We start from the raw sequence: 21,168 nt of genomic DNA, 5'->3' as shown, positions 1-21,168 counted from the left end.
GCAAGCAAATTGAAAGAGGAGAGGAAGGGTCAACAAATACAAGTCTGAGACGTTAAAAACAAAATGACAGGAAGAAGAAAAAAGTTGTTGTAAAGTTATTTTACAGGAAAAATTATAATCTGACAACACTAGCTGCTCTATAGGAAAATAGGTTATTTGTTATTTCAAACGATGACTGTCTCATTTAAGGACAAAACTGCACAAGTGTCATGGTCTTCTGGTTGTTCTGGTCTGAGGCATAGCAAGGTAACCATAAGACATCCTGTGAATGAATCTAGGCCCTGAACTCCATGTTGTCTGATTTATTTTGTCTGTCTTCACTATCAAATAAGGCAAAGATTCCAGTCAAGTTCAAAAGTATTTTAGAAATTGTAAAAAGTAGTTATGACAGGCTTATGACAGGCTCTGGTGCACGGTAGTTATGAGGCACGTGCGTGTGCACACACACACACAATCATATATGTTAATTTAAAGGATTTTCTTTTACAAGCATGAGATTTCAGTGCACTGGATTAGTAAAGATGGAGGACTATATCTGTGAGATAAATGTCTCATGGGTCATGGATGGTGGAGACGCACAGGTTATTGTGACTGACCTGGTAATTTCATGGCTGGAGCTGTGCAGCACAACTGGGATGGAGCTGGAAATAAATGGACAGGAATGTGTTATCAGTGTGTGTGTGTGTCTGCATCCAGAGGCCGGTGTCATTCGCCTCCTCTGCCTCTCTTTCCAAGCTGTTAAGACTCCACCATGAAGCGCTGACAGTCGTGACGGAGAGGACAGTCCAGATCGGATCGAAGCTTCTCCCCAGAGAAAAAGCAACGTCCTCGTGCTGTCGGAACAGAGTTGCCATGACTGGACACCATTCATCATTTAATTATCTTTGGAAGGGGGCAACGTTTCTGGTTAGCATTTTGCCGGGGTCACTGAAGAACTGTAGGACACAGTTCATTGATATTATGTGAGAAGCAAAAATTTGGAGAAATCACAGGAGGGAGGGGAACATCTGCCAGACAGTTATTGATATTCACAGAGGGTCAAACCACTGCCTCAACACCCAGTATGGTACATAAGCCTACTGACTATTTTTGTTTTCATTTTAAATAAGAGTTTAAACCACGTGCTCAAGACTAAAATTGAGACCATATGCTATCATTCACCATATTCATACAGCGTCCATTTTCCTCCGATGTCTCGCTCAGGGTGGGTGGCTCAAATACAACCTGGAACGCAGCAGTACGACACTTGAGCTTCCTCTGAGCGTGATGTCAGAGGAAAATGGCAGCTGTATTAATATGGTGAAGTCCTGAGAAAAATGACTTAATAGAGAATGAAAGGACACAATCATATGAAATTTATCAGCAACGTGGTCAAGAGTTGCCCAGATATTTTTCTTGTCTAAAGTGTTGGACAGACAGATGGAGGGATGGACTGACTGCCCACATATCTGCCTATTTTATTCTTCATCTAATCAGTATATTCACACATAAAATTGGTACTCCTTCGAGTGAGCCGTAGCCAAGATGGCAACCCACAGAAGGGTCCTACAAGAGGTACATGATGTTCAGGGTACTTGGCATTACCACAGAACAAGCCTGCATAAAAGCAATAGCCTGCAGTGCAATGAATGTGAGAGCTCTGAAGAGAGACAGAAAATACTTGAGAGTCGGAGATGTGAATTTCATGATTTCATGCGCTGTGTGAGTTTGACGTAGTAAATTATGGCCTCAGTGCATCACAGAAAGCCTTTCTGTTCTTTGTCCAACATTATTCCAATGGAGCCAGCGTGTCTGACTCTCTGTGTGGGGTTACAGGGTGGCTGTTTCCAGCTGTGAATTTGCAGTGACTTTCTACCGCTTTATATTGTTTCTTAAGTCTTGTGGCTCTATCTCTAATCTGGCAATGTCATAACTTCATTATTTTTTTTCTAAGATAATATTTTTCTGATAAGATGGTGCAGAAAACTCTGCTTAAAGTGATGAATAGAGCCTGTTGACATCTGGAGGGCACAGGGTGTTCCAAGAATCCCTTTTTTCATTTGTAAAGCACTTTTGATGGAATATAGCTGTATGGGGTCTAAGCCCATGGACACAGGCTTTAACTCGTATGAGCATCTTACTGTGTGAATGATTGATTGACTACTTACTCAAGACTGAAGCCCCACAGGGAACACTTTCCTCTGAAAAAAACACACACAAAAACACAGGATTTTATTTTAAAAAATGACAGAATCAGTGGCAGAAATTGTATTATGTTGTTAGAAAAGGATGCATTCAATTTAAGTTCAACCCTGATAGTTTAAGATTTCTAATGTAATGTGAGTTTCAATAGACTTAAGCCAATATTATACTTTCCACAACTGCAAGGATCGGCCAGGGTCTGTGTGACATAAATTTTGTCATCAGTGGGTGTACACTGTAGATATATTATGAGGAACTAAACAGTGTACGCTAAGATGGCAACCATTCAGTCCAGTGAAAGTTGCTCAGCTGGTGCATAAGCTGATAGTTTTTTAACTTCCAGGTTTACTTCCTGGTTATACAGCCAACTGAATATGCACAGTATTGTTTCCACCCTTGACCTGGACTACAGTACAGTGGCACTTTATGTTGTTTTTTTGAAATTCTTTTCCAGATGTTCTTCTACATTTGAAAACTGGTCCACATTCACTTAAATTGTTTGGGAGATTCTGCAGTGCTGTTTTCCTGTGAAACTCCAGCAGTGTTTACTGGAGCAAAAAACTAAACCCTTCAATCAGCATGAAGGTGAGTAGATAATGACTGAATTTTCATTTTGGGGCAAACTACGCCTTTAACAGTAGGCTATGTAACCAATGGGAATACACAGTGGGTGGGACTAAGCAAAATCAAATACCAGGAAATGCATATGAGGAATAAGTAAGCAAGCAGTATAAAACTTACGTAGAACACAGAAAAGGATATGAATTTTCTTCACAGCCGTGACAATGTTTACTGTGTTAACCATCTTATTTTAGTATGTCAGCATGCTAATATTCCCTTATTAGCACACATTACCACAAAGTACAGCTAAGATTGATGGGATTGTCATTATTTATGGAGGTATTTAGTTCTAAACCAAAGACTGTTGGTGGCGACTGAACAGTTCATCCTGAGGGGGAAATGATTGTCTATAATGTCAAGTTATCAAACAGTTGTTGTGACATTTCGCTCAAAACTGTCAGCCTCATAGTGTTGCGCGAAGAAATCTCAAAAAACAACAAAGTCACTTGTAGACCTTTTACATCAATAAATAGCTCCATTCTGGTTTGTGCTCCTACCTTAGAACTATTGAGAATATTTCGACCAACCTGAGAAGTTGGTTTTCCTTAAGAACCAAACTACAGGTTTATGAGCACTCTGCAACACCCTCTGTTGATGATGCATCCTTTGTGCAATGGTTCACTCAAACCTGGTGGAAACGCTGGCTGGTTTGCTAGATATCACCAAGGTTCCAAGAATGGAACAGGTTCAAGAACCAGGGCTTATTTGGTGGAAAATGGCAATTCGATTCTCAAATGTCTGTGCAAAATTTAGTGCCAATCTATCCAGAACATGTTGAGATATTTCACTGGATGGGTGAAAGCTTTGATGATCTGGTGGCACAAGAGAAATAGTCAGATCAAAAAACCAAAGACATTAGGATTCATCCTTTGGGATTTTTATTGGAATCCATTCATTTGTTACAGTCTAGATCAGGACCAAGACTAGCAGAGAGCCATGAGCTAAACATGCTATACCTTTGCCTTTGACTACATATCAAGATGGCATTTCACTAACCAGATTATTACTAACAGTAGGTCAAAATATTACAGTTTTAATATATCAAATATCAATAATATCTAACCTTTCTGTTTCAAAGCACCAAAACCTGCTGCTATAAAAGCTCCTCTGTTCCGCAGTGACACAGTGACGGGTGGTGTGAGTTGAGGCTCATTCAGCTTTTCACTCTCCGGCCTTTAAGTGCTGTCAAGAGTCCTGCAAGCCTGGAAGTAGCCTTAATTTTAATGACCTCATTCATCCTCTCACATTGCTCTTCTGGGTAGACCTCTGCAAATGCAGACAGGAAGCATGTAGCCCGAAATACAGCTCTGATAAAGTACATATAAAGCTTGGTATTGTAAACATTAAGAGTGAGGAAAATATCCTGCACTGCTCCTTCTTAAAAATACACTGGGTTATGCTGCACATTTCAGAACAACACTTGTATTTAAGTTAGTGTACAGTATATCAGAGGTGACGTCATTCAATTGCATTATTTTGTACATTATAGTATTTATATTGAACACTCACAAGTAATGAATTTGGATGGATAACTTTTTCACCGGCTTCCGGGTGAACATTCGTTCCACAGCAGCCACACTGAAGAGGTTGTCTGTCGATGCGTCTGCAAACAGTTTTTACGTATCAGTCTTGTGAGTGCAGTGATCAGCCTGTTGTCTCAAAATGCCAAATAATCTGGCCAATTAATCGACTGACCGACTTAAAAATATAACTGTATTACATTGTTAAAGTGAGTCTTAACATGATCTTTTTTTCTCATCTGTCAAGTCATTGTTATTTAAAGAACCAGTGTGTAGGATTTAATGATGTCTAGCGGTGAGCTTGCAGGTTGCGACCAACGCGCCTCACCAAGCATGTCGGAGAAACCACAGTGTTTCTTTTGTCCCTTCTGGGTTACTATAGAAACTGGTGGATTTAGGAAAGGGGCAATCGCCTCCCCTGGTGCCCCCATGTTTGAAGAACATGCTCATTTGGATGACCCTGTGATAGATAAAAACATGGTAGAGTGCTTTCTACAGCACTGGTTCTCAACCTGGGAAAAAAATCACAGGTTCTAAGAATGGAAACAATTATAGTTTATCTTAATTTCTGACAGTGAAGCTTTGGAATAAATCACTTCAGTGTGTGGAGTTCCAAGGAAAAAACTTTTGGAACCACTGCTCTAGAGAACACCACTAGTGGAGAAAATGCAGTGCATGTTAGATAATTATCTTTCCTTTAATTGCCTCTAAATGGTTAAATAGTTCATGGTTCCCTGTGTATTTTTATTACAGAGGTGTAGTCACATTAGCAATTTTAATCTAGATCAGGGATTGGAACTGTTTCACCGTGAATGCAAAATGACTTTCGGCAAACTGGTTCCCCACTGCGAATAGCTGGTGCCCGTCAGACAGCCTGAGCCCACCGACTCAGCGGCGGACTCCGTGGAAGAAGACCCGCTCCCCCTGTAGATATAAACAGCTTTTAAGGTGATTATAATCTAATAAATATTATGTTCCATTTCTGACATTTTCTGCCAAAGAGATCCCCCTAAATATTATACTCTTTATGCAACATTTCCGCATTAAAGTCTCCCAAAACAAATAGACCTATGCTGTGTATTTTGCCGAGTTGTGTATTTACATTATCCAAAATGTTTCCAATAAACCCAGAGAAATACATTCTTTTATTCAAGATAATGGGACGTTTCATTTAGTCACCTGTCATTAGCATCACATCCTCTTTACCACCACTAGTTGCTACAACTTCCAAGGAAACACAGGAAACACCAGATGATTCATCAGAGAGTGAAGAAGGAAGTTGGCAAATGTGATTTAATGTAAAGTGAATAAAACTGTAATGCATTGACTCATCAATGAACATGAACTCAAACTGATTTTCAATGGATGTTTAACAGTGATGACAACAACGCTCATTCATAAATTAAAAAAAACATTTATGATTATATATGAATCAAAACATATTTATGAATTCTGTAATTCATTTCTACCACTTTCTGCCAAGAGGTCTGTCTAAATCTTACTCATTAGCCCCTAAATTATGACTTTACTAGGTATGAGAGAATAACAGGATTTTCATTGTGAAACATGTAAAGAAGCCTTCTGAGGCTTGTTTCATTACTACAGTCAGCATGTTCACATCCTATGAAGCAGCTGGTCTCCAAATACACACACAGTCCAGTTTGTGAGTCCACAAGAGGGGGCAGTGAGTGGGAAGAAGACGGAGACATTCAAACAGTGTGGCACCTCACCACACTACACACTGTGATACACACCACATTGACTTGTATTATATCCATTCAAGATGAATGACAGCAATGATGCCACTACGGCTATACAACTAAAACAACTTTTATATTACTAAGAATTGTATCATTATTTTATTATTATGATTATGATTATTATTATCAATGTGGCTGTCTGAATTCGTCCATTCATCGTCCTGCTCCTCGTGTTCTGTTTGTTTTGGTCTCCAGAGGAATTATGAGCAAATTAAATCAGATAAGAGGTATTTAAGCATGATAATCCTGTTGGCTTCCCCCGCGCGGTCTGAGTCGCACGGAATGAATTACTTACCTGGACTCATCCATAATCATTACAGAGACTGCCTATTGGACGAATAGTGCGCAGCGGCTCGCTCCATAAGCTACCGTGCAGCCTCAGTACGAGCAGAGGAGCAGAAGGAGAGCAGAGCCGCTGAGGGAGAGACAGAGAGAAGGAGAGGAGGGAGCAGAGAGCTCAGATACGTGTGGTCGGTCAAGGAGCGCAGGCTTGTTCTGGCGCTGCGAGGCGCGTAAAAGGCGCATTTTCGTTTTTACGCACAACGATTAACAGATAATAATAGATTTTTAACGAAATGTCCCCGTAAAATTCTTACACTGAATTCCTGAATTTATTATTTCCAAGACAGTGGAGTCTTTCAGCGAACATTCCGCAGATTCAACACTTCCAACAGCGTGCGGCGGAGAGGCTCTCCTCTCCTGAAACTTTTGTTTGCGCTTGGCACCGGGATCTTAAACTTTGTTATATAATCAGTTACGCATATAACAGGTGGTTTTAGTGTGACTTTCTCTCTTAAACAGCAGAATGGATCCTTTATTCAACACCACTGACGTACCAAATTGGACCAACCACACCGACAACGGGAACCAGTTTGTGCAGCCGGTCTGGAGGATCGTCCTCTGGGCCATCGCGTACAGTTGTATAGTAATTGTGTCCGTGGTAGGCAATCTGACGGTGATCTGGATTATCATGGCGCACAAACGCATGAGGACCGTCACCAACTATTTCCTGCTGAACCTGGCGTTCGCCGAAGCCTCCATGTCCGCTTTCAACACGGTCATCAACTTCACGTACGCCGTGCACAACGAGTGGTACTTTGGACTGGTCTACTGCCGCTTCCACAACTTCTTCCCCATAGCGGCTGTGTTCGCCAGCATCTACAGCATGACTGCCATCGCTCTGGACAGGTAAGCTGCGGGTTTCAAAGTACACACAGTAAGAGATGACTGGCCAGTGATCCTGCATTGGAAAATCCCTTATAACCTGTGGATCATGTAGTCTAATCCAGTGTTCCCCAACCCTGGTCCTCTGGGCTCACTGCCCTGCATGTTTTAGATGTTTCCCTGCTCCAACACACCTGATTCAAATGATCAGGTTGTTATCAGGCTTCTGCAGGGGCTTGATGATGAGCTGATCATGTGAATCAGGTGTGTTGGAGCAGGGAAACATCTAAAACATGCAGGGCAGTGAGCCCAGAGGACCAGGGTTTGGAAACACTGGTCTCATCCAACACATTCATCATTCAGTTAATCTGAAGGAATGTAAGAATTCATTAATTGATTGATCATAATTCTTTACCATTTTCTTTAAAATCCTTAATAGAAAAAACATGAATATCATAAATATGTTACAGTGGCACAGGTTAAAGTGATAGAAAAATAAAACTTGTTGAATTGTACTCAGCTTTCACTCATAAAGTCCTTGATCTAAAGTGCTCTCAGTTTTTACACATTTCTCTACACAGAGTTCACCTTTTCAATTTGATTCAGACAGTTCTAGTTAAGTATTTATATATAATGGGGAGACACAAGGAGGGTAATTGCCCCCACTGGTACAACTATATTTGAAAAAAAATGCAGCAAAAGTTCCCTCTTGGATGCTGCTACGGTAGATATAACATGAAAAGTGCCCTCTATGGTGGCCCAGTGTCCAAGAAAATATGATAAAGTGGCTGCTAGGATGCAGTTCCAAGGTAGTGAGCGTGGTTAGGTGCCCTCTAGGGCGCAATTCCATGCAGAAACATGATGAAGTGCCCTCTGGGTGCCTTCCAGTGGAGAAAATGCGATGCAGTGCCATATAGGCTGCCCCACATGTTGGGCAGTTAGTTGGCCTCTACACGCTTCTTTGCTCCTGCCCTTAAAAGAAAACTGATGCGGCAGATTTTTACAAAATGCCTGTCCCTTTACTTTAAAACTTTCCTTAAGAAGCAGATCTGGTTTGGTGTAGCTGTATTGTTTTCCGGGTGCAAACAGTAAATTTTTAGAGCCATACAGGGCTTATACAAGCTGCATAGTGTCAGAAACAGATTGTGATGATGCAAAGGAAAAAAGGTGTGAAACTGCAAAATACAGGAAAGTTGTTATTCTGTGAGGAAATGGGGAGAGAGCAATGAAAAACAGGATTCACCTGAAATTTGTCTTCTCCTTTACATAAAAGTCATTCCCACTGTGAAATGATGCAGAAGTTCCACAAATTGGTGCATAAGAATCACCAGAATACAGGAAATGAAGTGTTTGATTCTGAAAATTTCCTGGGTGAGGAGCCCCGTTTGTGCTCATGTATCTCTCCAACCATTGTTGTAGAAGCAGAGTGGGGATTTCTGGCATGATTTCACCTCTTTCTAAGGTGCACAGGGAAATGAACATTGTAATATTTTATGAAAAATGCCTATAATCATGGCTCAATCACACCTGCGAGGAGCAAAGCCATAATGTTAGAAAATGAGGCATAATGTTATAAGAAAAAAGAAGATCATCCTATCGTCTGTCCAGTCATCATATTATATATTTCTCCATGGATTTGGGCTATTCTCATACTATCATGACTTATTTTCCTAAAATGACATTATTCTAAAAAAAAAAAAAAAAAAAAAGAAGACTTAATTTGATAAATAACTTCATGTAATACTATGGTTGTCCTTGAAATATTAAGATTACTTTTCATACAGTTACCTAAAATGATCTTTATTCTCATAATGGAATGACTTTTTTCTTTTAAAATTATGATTGTATTCTCATATTATGACTTTTTCTCCTAGCATTATGACTTATAATAACATATTTTCTCTCAAAATCATGACTTAATTCTTATAACATTATTCAAAAATATTTTAATATTATATGTAATATAATAATGTTAGGCAACACTGATTAGATTTGTTTGTTTTGTTTGTTTATTTCTTTGTTTGTTGTCTGTACTATTATTGCATCACATGCAATATGAGAATGGAATGGACGAGTTCAGTGGTATGACACAAAAATTAATCATTCATTTATTTATTCACCAGGCTACACTCTTAGAAATAAGTGTTACAAAAGGGTTCCTTGTGAAGAGCTGAGAACCATTTGCATCTTAAGATCCTTTTTAGTTGAAAGGGTTTGTTAAGGGTTCTTTGTAAGACTAAGGTTTACATTAAGAACCTAAGAACCCTTTTTGGAAGACAGAGTTCTTCAACGATTATTAAAATCCTTATACTTTTTTGGTGGGTTCTAGGTGAAACCCTTGGAGTACAAAAATGTTCTCTCTCTCTCTCGGAATAGAAAAATATTCTTGAGAGAACCCCCAAGTGTGTTCCAGATAAACCCCTTGGAACAAAAAAGGCTTTCTGCAGAACCCCCTCGGCAGGTTCTAGATTTAACCCTCGGAACAAAAAAGTTCTTGGTAGAACACCTTGGGTCAGTTCTATAGCAGGTAAAAACCCATTTGAATATAAGAGGGTTCTCAGTCGAGCCCCCTTAGCATATTCTAGATCCAACCCTTGAACTATTAAGAGGTTCTCTGTTGATTCCCCTGAGTGAGTTCAGCATAAAACCCTTGGAATCTAAAAAGGTTCTTGCTAGAACCTCCTGAGTGAGTTGCAGGAAGCTCAGTGTAGCTCTGTGAGGTGAACAACCGCGTGGTTAATGGGTCATGGCCTTCTGGATAAAGACACAGCAAATATAAAAGCTTTGCTTAAAGCAGCCAATAAATGTCCATATTGTTGGCTGTGTTCAGTCTCATCTGTGTGTAAGAGACTTTACAGGAGTGTAGTGATTCTGCTGGGAAAACGTGGCGTTTGAGAGATTTATATCTTTATATCGAAAGCCTTTCAATGAACATTTGTGTGTGTAAGAACTCTATTCATCAACGGAACAGCTCCTTGTGACACTGAGGCTGAATGAAAATTAGAAGCATAAAAATGCCAGAGCTGCTGTGTGTGAGCCTGAGTGTGGGGGTGTGTCTGTGTGTGTGTGTGTGTGTGTGTGTGTGTGTGTGTGTGTGTGTGTGTGTGTGTGTGTGTGTGTGCACTTGTAGAAATAAAGGTTCCAAAAGGGTTCTACCTGAAGGCCCAGAGACATTTGTTTCTAAAGAACCATTTTTGGAAGAAAGGATTTGTCAGGGGTTCTTTCAATTCAGAACCCTTTTCATCCAAAGAACCCTTTTGGGAAGAAAGAGTTCTTCAAGAATTGTTCCTTGAAGAACTGTTTTGTCAAGGGTTCATCAAAGGCTTTTGTACCATAATATAAAAGGGTTCTCAGTAGAACCTCTTGAATGTGTTCTAGATAAAAACCCCTGGAATATATTAAGTTTCTCAGTAGAACCCCCAGAGTGAGTTCAAGATAAAGCCCTTGGTAGAACCCTCTGAATGTGTTCTTGATAAAACCCTTGGAATATGTAAAGGTTCTTGGTAGAACCTCCTGCATGTCTTCTAATTAAATCCTTTGAATTATAAATAAGGTAGATTTATAAAGGTTCTTGGTAGAACTCACTGGGTGGGTTCTAGATAAAATCCTTGGAGTACAGAAAAGGTTATCAGGATTTTATCTGGATAAAACCTCCAGAGAGGGTTCTGTAACCATTACACCATAGAAGGGTTCCTTGTAGAACCCCTCATCAGGGGTTCTGGGTGAAACCTTTCACTGATGGTTCTTGATATAATTGTGCTGGGTTCTAGGTAGAACTCCCTGAAAGGGCTGTAAGTGGAACCTTTATAGAAGGTTCTAACAGGAACCAAAAAGACCTCTGCTATGAAGACAAGCCGAAGAACCTGTTATGGTTCTAGGTAGCACCTTTACTTCTAAGATTTTATGGGTTCAACCTAGAACTTAACATCCATCTGTCAAAGGTTTCACCCAGAACCCCCTATGAAAGGTCCTACATAGAACCCTTCTATAGTGTACCAGTGCCTGGGGGTTCTATACAGAACCTTTCCACCTTCTTAGGGGGTTAACAAGAATCCACCCATCGAAAACCCTTATATTCCAAAGGTTTGATTGAGGACACACTCGGGGGGTTCTACTGAGAACCCTTTTATATTACAAAGGGTTTTATCTACAACCTACCCATGGGGTTCTATTGAGAAGCCCTTTATATTATGGTACAAAGAACCCTTGTCAAACCCTCGAACCGTCTTCAATAGTTGAAGAACTCTTTCTTCCAAAATGGGTTCTTTAGATGGAAAGAACTCTAATAGAACCTCTTATACTACAAAGAACCCTTGAGGAACCCATTTTTCAAAAAGAGGTTCTTCTGAAACAAAGTTCTGTTTCTACAACCTCGGCCTTACAGAAAGAACCATTGTGGAACCCTTAGTTCTAAGAGTGTTCACAGTGTGTGTGTGTGTGTGTGCATATTGTGTCTATACGAGTATGTCTATGTGTATATATGTGTGTGTGCACCTGTGCATCTGTGAATATTTGTAGTATTTTACTTTATTCCTAATTCTGTGTGTGTGTGCGTGCGTGTGTGTGTGCATGTGTGCGTGTGTGCGTGTGTGTGTGTGTGTGTGTGTGTGTGTGTGTGTGTGCATGTGTGCGTGTGTGCATGTGTGTGTGTGTGTGTGTGCCACTTCCTTCAGTAACTACACATACAGCTCCTGCCTGAAGCTGATCACATCTACATGTCTTTTATACCTCTACATCCGGAGCGATAATGGCCTGTAATTCCTCGTTATAAATCTCTTCAAGCGAGACAGCCATGAACTTGACCTTTTTTGAAAAGTGAAACCTTTAGAGCCGGCAGACGTGAGACAAAAAAATGCGGATTAAGATGGCAGCAGGCCACACACGCACCATTCAGACTCAATCTGTTCATTACTACTTTGCTATTCAGGTACATTTTCCTTTCAAGAGATGTAGAAATCAGTTTTTCCCCTCTGACCCTGTCCACGCAACACAAAGATGTTATTAAAACCCCAATAGAGACCTATTAAATTCACACTGACAGCAGCAGCACGCTCTTTATCTCCAGAGGGAGATGGTGCACCGCGTGTTTGAATGACCAACAGGGCTGGAGCTACTGTCCGTGTCCACAGCTAATCTTGCATACTACTGGACCCATCAACCTGGCGCGGTTAGGGTAATTTAAAAGTTTTGAAAAACCTTGAAAGACTTTTTTTTATTTACTGACTGCTGAATCTTCGGTCCTCTCAACCAGCCGGTGGGAGCCGCAAGTCATCAGCAACTGCTGTGCAACAACAACAAGGCTTACCTGTTGCAGGACGCATTTTGACCTTTGTCGTGCCTCAAAAATTGACATCCAGAGAAAAGTTTAGTTTCGTTTACTCTCATTTTAAATTGGAGGTTCTGCAGATGAATTCCATGTTATGGTCAACTAAAGTTAGGCATGATACGAGATGAATAAATACCCCTTTTGTGAGCTTCGCTGCCATTCCTGCTATGTGTCTACATCAGGGATACTCAACTTCAAACAGTATAGAAAAAGAATAAAGTTTTCACTCTGTGTGACTTGGGCAGGTGTGCTGCTCTCACCCTCCCTGACTTTACAGTTATTATCATTTTTACTAATAGTAAGTACGTAATTAAATTAACCCTTTCTTTTCCCCACACATTTGCCTTTTCTTCCCCACCACCTTTCTCTCTTCCCTAATATACCTCACACACTTAATCCCTGTCTGCACACGCACACACATGCAAACACACAAAACCAATGCAACACCAGACAACGAATGATGTTTTCCTCTCCCTTCCTGTCCCGTATTTACCGATTTGTTTTGTCTTTACTGTCCTGTCAATGTCCCATCTTTTGTCTTGCAATTAAAAAAAAAAAAAGAAAAAGGATGCTCAACTTGTGGCCATGTTTATTAGCAATGAAACTTCAGTTAGACAAGTCTCGTTTTAAAATGTTTATTGCAGCAGTAGGACGTAGATACAGTTTGACATCCAGGCTCCAACCTCATCACTCTCTGCAGATTATGTTTACATACTGATGAGTGATGTGCAAATATCTTAACCACCCTGTCAGAGCCTGGAGGTGAATGCTGGAGCTGAAAGAAAAGACAGTGATACTGATGCAAGGTAGCAATGGCACTGACAGGCAGAGGGAGAGATGGGAGGTTTCTGCCGTTAAAACAGACCGTCAGACTGGAAGGGTGTGTTTGGTCTGTATTATAGGAGAGTGAGGCATGTCATGTGTAAGCTCAAATAGACTGCCTGAACTAGCTTGCAGGTTTTGCACTGTTTATTTTAAGGAAGGGTGTCCCACCCTCCATTCCCATGTAACCTTCACCTATGGTGACACTTGATTTCTGCGTACGGCTGACCCTCGTGGGATTGCTGCAGTCCGATTGGCAGCTTGACAAAGATGAGCAAAGACACCAAACGTGGAAAGGTTGAAAATGAAAATTCAGTCAATTCAGTGAAAACTTGACAGATTAATTTGCCTTAATCTTCTCATCCCATACCAACCCTAAACCACTGTGTTTAATTTCACAAATTACAATTGCTGTATACAAAGTTGCTAATAAGTTGTGCGCAGCTGTGCTCAGTGGTAGAGTGTTTTGTCCACTAATCAGAAGAGCCGTGGGCAAGATACTGAACCAACAAATTGCCCCTGAAGGCACAGCCCCCGGTGTGTGTGAATGGTGAGTTTAGAGAAGCAAAGCCCCCTTGCATGGCAGCCATTAAAGTATGCGTGAATGAGACGTGTTGTAAAGTGCTTTGAGACTAGAAAAGCACTTTATAAATGCAGTCCATTTACTGCTTTAATATCAGTCGGAATCACAAGTCAAATCATGCTAGTCCCAGTGCAGTGTTTCTGCCTGGTAGCACCACAAGAAAATTTTATCCATAATTAGAGCTGACAAATAATATTATTATTAAATTGTTCAATAACTGGCCCCTGGCCTCCTGTCGATTTGCAAAAGTGGCCCCCAGGCAAAGCAAGTTGGATTATCCTTGGTCAGTGTGGTTGCTATATTGGAGGAAGTGGATTGGTTCAAGGTCTGCTTGTAAAGAAATGAGAGATGCAGACTCCACTACTAAATCAACTCCAACTCACTTAAGTCTGAACCAATTTCCATGAAATTCGGTACGTTACAAAGATGACAAATTGAACATAATAGTGGTTACTTGTTGGAAATAAATTTAGTTACTGTGAGTAATTTATTGAGCTCTATGCCAAAGCATTAACCTCCTGAATAGCCACAACTGTTACGCTGTTGTAAACTGGTTGCTTTTAAATAAATAACAATGTGTTGTAAATACATAACAATTTTTAAAATATTGTTGTTAATGATTCCTTATTAGTTTTACACTGTTGGGTGAATTCAGGATGCTCGGTTCCAATACCATTTCACTATTCTATGACGGAAAAGAAAAGAAAACTGCAGAAAAAGAAAACTATAGACTACACTAAACACAAACAAAACTTGTCATACATCTAAATAAGAAAACTTAAACTATATTATAAAAAAAAAAAAAAAAAAAAAACTTTGCAAATCTCCACTGGGTTGCAACTGGCAGTTGTGGTGGCATTGCAACACATCAGTGAGATTCAATTTGCATCCCGCGGGCCAAATCTGGCCCCTGGTAGGTTGCCAGGTGGCTCTCTGTCCATTTTCTGATTCACAATCAACAAAACACTGTTTTTCCCTGGAGGAAGGAACAGATTTGCCAGTGTTGTATGATGGGATAAACAAGGCCGTTAGAAACAAAGAAGACGGATCTTTGTGTGGTAAGGATGGTAGGGGCATATCTCTGCAACCATCCAGAGCTATGTCAGTAAATATTACTTAATGAGAGTCACTATTGTGATAAAGCACGTGTGCTAATTGTGGATTGTTTTCAAGTGATGCTGATAGGTTTTCAATGTAGTGAATCCCCAGGACCCACAGATTGTCATTTGAGTGGGTTCACAATAAAATGTGTTTTTGCCAAACTGTAGTATTAAAATTGTGTTTGATGTTATATAGTTATAATTAAGATTATTTTCACGTATTTTAAAACCTTAAACATCAACAGCAGGGAAATTCAACTTCAACTCATACATGAATGCAGAAATAATATTAATCCAGAAACATGCCAATATTTAACAGTACAACACTGACGGACAATTTTACTGCACAACGAGTAATGTTACATTTACTTTTGACACTTCAAGTACATTTTGCTACAATATCAAAATCTTTATATCTTAGTAAGCAGTCTGTCCCCTTGGGCCTCGACAGATCCTCTAACCCTCACATGATGCGCTTGACCTCAGTCAAGTGGCTGTAAATGAGGGGTGTTTAATTTATTACAAATTCTTCACAATAAAAGTCCCCTGATGTTTTGTTATTCAGAAGCTTTTATTTTTGGGAAATGTGTTTTCATCAGCAGTAACATAGTACAACTTCTATACAGCTGGCAGCGAACGGTAAAATAACGCAGATAACTGAAAGTACAAACAGCATTAACAGGAGGAAGATACAAAAGTACTGAGAGAGAGAGAGAGAGAGAGAGAGAGAGAGAGAGAGAGAGCACATAGACATAGACATGAGCTGAATCTCTCACCACATGCTTGCTTGAGGGGGACAAGCTGGCAGCTTTGGCTCCACTGGTTTGGGCATCTGTCTGTCTTTGATTTTAAATGGATTACATTCATAAATTACCCTTGTTGGGAAACATTTATTGCACTTTTAGTCATGAGTTGCTGTCAACTCAAGCTTGTCTCTTGTCTCAAGCTGCTCTACTTACTTGTGCACATTGGTGAAGCAGCAGATGAAAGCAGGGGGGAGAGAGAAATGCGATCGACATCAAAACGCAGCAGGGCTCCCACACTAAGCTGAAATGAAATGAGTGGATCACATTTGTCCAGTGAATATTAGATAAATGTGGCTTTTCATACCTTCGTTTGACAAATTCAAGTGGCATTATGAGCTCCAGAGTATGTTGTCATCTGATCTATACTGTGAATTCAAAGACTTTGAAAAGCATCTACTCTGGCAAAACAAGAGGCATACCCAGACTATTTGTGACTTTTGAGTCTCTAATAGCAGAATCCCCAAGATAATAAAAAGTTACAAAAGTTTGGAAAAGGAAGGAAATAACTGCCAAAATACTTATAAATCTTATATAATTACTGCAGACGGATAATTCAAGAGTAGCGAGTAAATTGGGTGCCTTTTTGAGCAATGTCCTGTCTTTATTTAAATGACCTAGCTTATGATATAGATAGATTTTGGTTATTTACCCATGTATTGTTGCTTTGTTTTATGTTTGTACTCTATACTAAGATGTGTGGTGTAGAGTAATACAACTGATTCTGAATCTGAATCCATAAGCTAGGTAAATAACTTAAAAACAATATTCAGTTTCTTTCAGTGGGCAGGGTGTCTCATCCTTATTTCAATTATTTCAACAGGGATTTGCTTTCACAATTTAGCAATATAAAGGAAGGAAAATAGGCTGATAAATGACATTATTAATGTTTGTTTATTAAGTGGCCCCAGGCCTCCTGTGATTTTACAAGAGTGGCCCCCAAGCAAAGCAAGTTGAGTATCCCTGCAGTGGATGCTTCACCATCTGTTGCCCAGTGAACTAAATCTGTTCATTGTCAGTTTCAGGGAAATTTGCCTTTCAAGAGATGTAGAAATCTAGTTATTTTCCCCTGACCCCTGTCTGGGCAACACAAAAATGTTATTAAAACCCCAGTGGACACAATTCACACTGTCAGCACCACGCTTTTTGTGACCGTGGTAGGCAATTTGAGAATTTCTGAAAATGTTGAGCATAATGGTGGCGAAGGTGAGGAAGAGATTCACCCACTGTGACCCATCTCTGGCTGGTTAATATTTCACCGCCTAATTTTTATTCACCACTTCCTGTGCCAGCTGAAGACGTCCCATTAGTTACTAGAGAGGAAATAATTTTTGTTAAATAGAGCAAATCTGCAGGATCTCTTCAGGGGGGATAGAGCACTGTGCGGCAGCTGATAAGATTTTTTTTTTTGTGCCATCATTGCTGCAATCATTCCTGTGGTGTTTGCGCAGTGCACAACCCATAGATCACCAGTACAGCTGTGCACTCATGCCAGTGCAAGGAACCTTTGCTTTATACAAACATTTACCTGAGCTGCAGCCAGGCTCATAAAATCTTCTTTGAAATATAATTTTCTATTTCTTTTTCCTTGGATTTCCATTTGATGTTTTATAGAAGTGCTTGCTTGCTTAAAACCCCTAAGAAATGTTGATGGCAAAGATTTTTTCTTTTAAATTTCGGCCTCCATTTTTAAAAATGTGTAATCTGTAGTAGCCACAGGAAGGACTGCGTGGTCACATCAAACTGGGGCTGAGTGGATGTCTACAACACAGAGCGTATACACGATCTGATGATGAAATTTATGTCCTGTGGACCCTTGCAGACCCTTGCATGCTTGCAAATGCGGAAAGTGTAATAGCAGCTTAAACTCTTTTTAGATACTTGATTGCCTTTGATTGGATAGTACTACAGATGTTTCTTAGCAACCACTTGCAACATGAAGTCATACTAGCTGGAACATTAATCATGGTGCCCAGTTTAGAAAAAATTGAAACCAGCTAGTACAAACAGACCATATGAGAAGCTCTTCCTACATCAAAATAGATACGTCCATTTCAAACAATGTAACCATCACTGCCCAGATATTTCTGCCTCCTTTACATTTACATAGATGTTAAGAAATACATCCACTACGTGGCCATTAAATACTTTTAACATGTGGATGTCATTTCCAAAACCTTCAGATTTTTAAAATTTCTTCATTGTGTCCTGTGGTCATGTCTCGCTTGAACTTCTGGCTACACTGTCCCCAGGACCACCCGAAGATAGGCCACTGCTCCGTTTAATTCGCAACTGTAAGTTTTCATAAAATATGCACAAGTACGGATGCAGAATACGAGAGCAGAGCACGGGCTGAAGACTTTGTCTGTATCTGTGTATCTACTGTAAGTTTAACATAAATGAGCCTTTAGGTGAACCACTTTTGTTGTCTGCAGACGTGTGACTCAAGGAGAATATAGTGGTCTAGAATGAGAGGGTGTATTGACCCTGCAACTGACTAATCACCTTTAGACTATATTTCTCCACCTATTGCCCAGGGCTTCCAGAGATCGTTTCCAACTCCCAGAGGTTAGAGAGTACAGAGACTGGATTGATAGATATTGTTAAATAGTTACAATGTATCAATAAATTGTCTCATTTAGTGCGACTTATTTCTCCTCCATTAAGTTCCGGTCTTCTGCCACTGATAGCCGCTCTTGTCTCTTTGTGTGAATCACTAATGATCACTTTCCCTCATGCTCAGTCTTTAGCAGCGCTCAAACTGATCAATTCCCGGTTTGCTCGGAGAAGACAGTTGGAAATTACAGACACTGATCATCCAGAATGAGCTGGCGGGTGCATAAGTGTGCATCTTCAAGTGCCCATTTGAGTCAAGCTACTCTTGATTAGGCTGATTGGACAGGATGAGTGAGACATACTGTATATGCAAATTGGCGTATTTCATGTATATGCAGTTCATGCTCATTAGCATAATGTTATCTGATCTAATAACAGCAAGGTTTGGACCAGCTGAAAGTTATTTGGTGAAAGAGAGCTGACTGCTCTGCTTCCATTTCTACCTCAACCTGTAAATGCACTGGCAATTTCCCATGCTGTCATTATGTGGACCAAGAGGCTTGTATATCCTGCAGTTCTCTTTGGTCCTGCAGTTTGCCAGTGGAAGACTTTGTTAGGCATTCATTAGTTTCCCTGATGTGTAAAAAGGCAGCAAGAGTCCTGGATAAGTCACAGGCAAGGCAACCTTCACTCAACCCATTCCAGGTTGAAAATTGCAGACTGGTTTCACTCCTGTCTTTCCCATCTAAAATACTTGAGCGCGAATTCTTCTCTGCAGCTCTACTATTGTTAGATCTGTCAGCTGCCTTTGATATGGTTAAACCCCAAGTCCTCCTCCCCATACTCACCTAGCTTGGTATCTGTGGATCTGCCCTCTATTGGTTCAAATTTTAATTGGAGAGATATTGAAATAAAGACTACAGTTATAGAGTGCGAGCAGTCTGCAGAGGTGTGACAGAGATATCACAGCAAGATATCATTGTAAGTTCCCCTTCTTAGAGAGGTACTAAGGCTGCATCATGCTGGTTCCAACCAGTTCTGTGGTTCGATGTAGACAGCAGAGTGCCAGACTGCACTTTGAATGAACTTATACTGGCGAGGACAAAAGTGTAAAAGGTAAACCCTTGTCAGACTAAAAGTACAATAGGTTAGACAAGGATCAGATAGGATCAGACTAGACAAAAGGTTAGACAAGGGTCAGGATAGCAGATTTTCTATTACATGTCCTGTCTCACTTAGATAAGAGTATACTTGAGGGGAGAAGTGTCCAAACTGCACAGCTTATCCACAGGGGTTCCTCAAGGGTCAGTACTTGGTCCCCATCTCTTCTCAATAGACCAGCTCACTTGGCACAATAATCCACTCCCATGGCTATGATGATGATACCGAGCTCTTCCTGTCATTCCTTCTGGATTACCACACAGTCTCTGCTCAGATCACGTCTGCTGATATCTCAACATGGATGAAAGTATGCCACCTTCAGCTTAACCTCTCCAAGACTGAGATCATTATCCAGCTCGAATCACCCCAGGGTAATGCCTACAAAGTCTGCCCGAAACATGGGTGTCATGAGTGACGACCAACTAACTTTTAAGGTCCTCGTGGCCTCGATTGCTCGGTCATGATTTGTTCTTTACAACATCAGGAGGATCTGACCCTACCTGTCTGAGCATGCAGCACAACACCTGGCACAGGCTCTCGTTATATCACACGTTGACTATTGCAACTCCTTACTGGAAGGCCTCCCCACATGTATGTTCAAACCTCCAGAAAACAGTGGCACATCTGGTTTTGAACTTGCCCAAAACAGCACATATCACCCTGCTATTCAGATCCTAACATCGGTTTCCAGTTGCTGCCTGCATCAAATTTGAAACCTTGACATTCACCTACAAAACAGCAACCAAAACAGCTCTTGCCTACCTGAACTGCCTCATATAGGTCTACATTCCCTCCCGCTCACTATGCTCTGCCAGTGAAAATATACACAATACAGCCACCACAGGGCCCTAAGCTGCTAGCTAGGCTCTTCATTTTCCTTTGAGTCACTCTCAGTCTTTAAGAAAAGACTAAAGACTCAAACCTTTCATTAACTCCTCCACACTTGACTGCAAAATATATAGATATCTATATATATAAAACTTTGATGCATCCTATGCACTGTTGCTTCTGTTGCTCTCAGATGTATGTCACTTTGGATAAAAGCATCTGCTAAAATTGTAAACTATAAATTGTAATTCTAAGTTTTTGATGTTCATGGCTGATATTGCACTGCAGATGAAGTGGCCCCTAAATTCAAATCACAGAATAAGAACCAGCCAAAATGTAAGATCAAAATCCCCCATCAGACTGTAGCTCCTCTTTGAAGATTCTTCTTTTTACTTGCATGTCAGCAGCACTGGCACCTGTTATTTCCTTTCAAATATGCTTTGGTGGAGCTAACCTGTGTAAACTCCAGTTTTGACAGTACAGAAAAGGGAAGGTTAATGCACAGCATACAACTACTGACACTTGCCTGATTTTACAACAGCATGTTTTCAGCAAAAAAGACAGCAGCGATGAAACTGCTGACATGATCACAGCTCCAGAAAGCAGCACCACACAGAGCCTGGCAGCCCGCTATGGAGAAGTCTGCTCGATATGACAGCAGGGAAAGGAAGAGTTCTTAAGAGGCATTAAGTATGTCTCCAAATTCTAAACCTTCATTCATAGCAGCTTTTAAACAAGAATCT

General features: G+C 40.4%; 1 protein-coding gene across 1 annotated transcript in view; it reads left to right on the top strand.

The window, feature by feature from the left end:
- Positions 1 to 6,485: 6,485 nt before the first annotated feature.
- The window catches only part of LOC146320780 (substance-P receptor-like), a 31,237-nt gene continuing 16,554 nt past the window's right edge, over positions 6,486 to 21,168 (top strand). Inside the window, exon 1 of the mRNA XM_084729184.1 lies at positions 6,486 to 7,270. Within this exon, the coding sequence (XP_084585310.1) occupies positions 6,888 to 7,270 (383 nt within the window). The 5' untranslated portion in view covers positions 6,486 to 6,887. The remainder of the gene's footprint in view (positions 7,271 to 21,168) is intronic.

This window comes from Lutjanus erythropterus, chromosome 10 (assembly GCF_056507025.1).
Source record: "Lutjanus erythropterus isolate fLutEry1 chromosome 10, fLutEry1.hap2, whole genome shotgun sequence".
Lineage (NCBI taxonomy): Eukaryota > Metazoa > Chordata > Actinopteri > Lutjaniformes > Lutjanidae > Lutjanus > Lutjanus erythropterus.
Note: the sequence above shows the minus strand (reverse complement) of the source record. Positions and strands in the feature narration are given on the sequence as shown.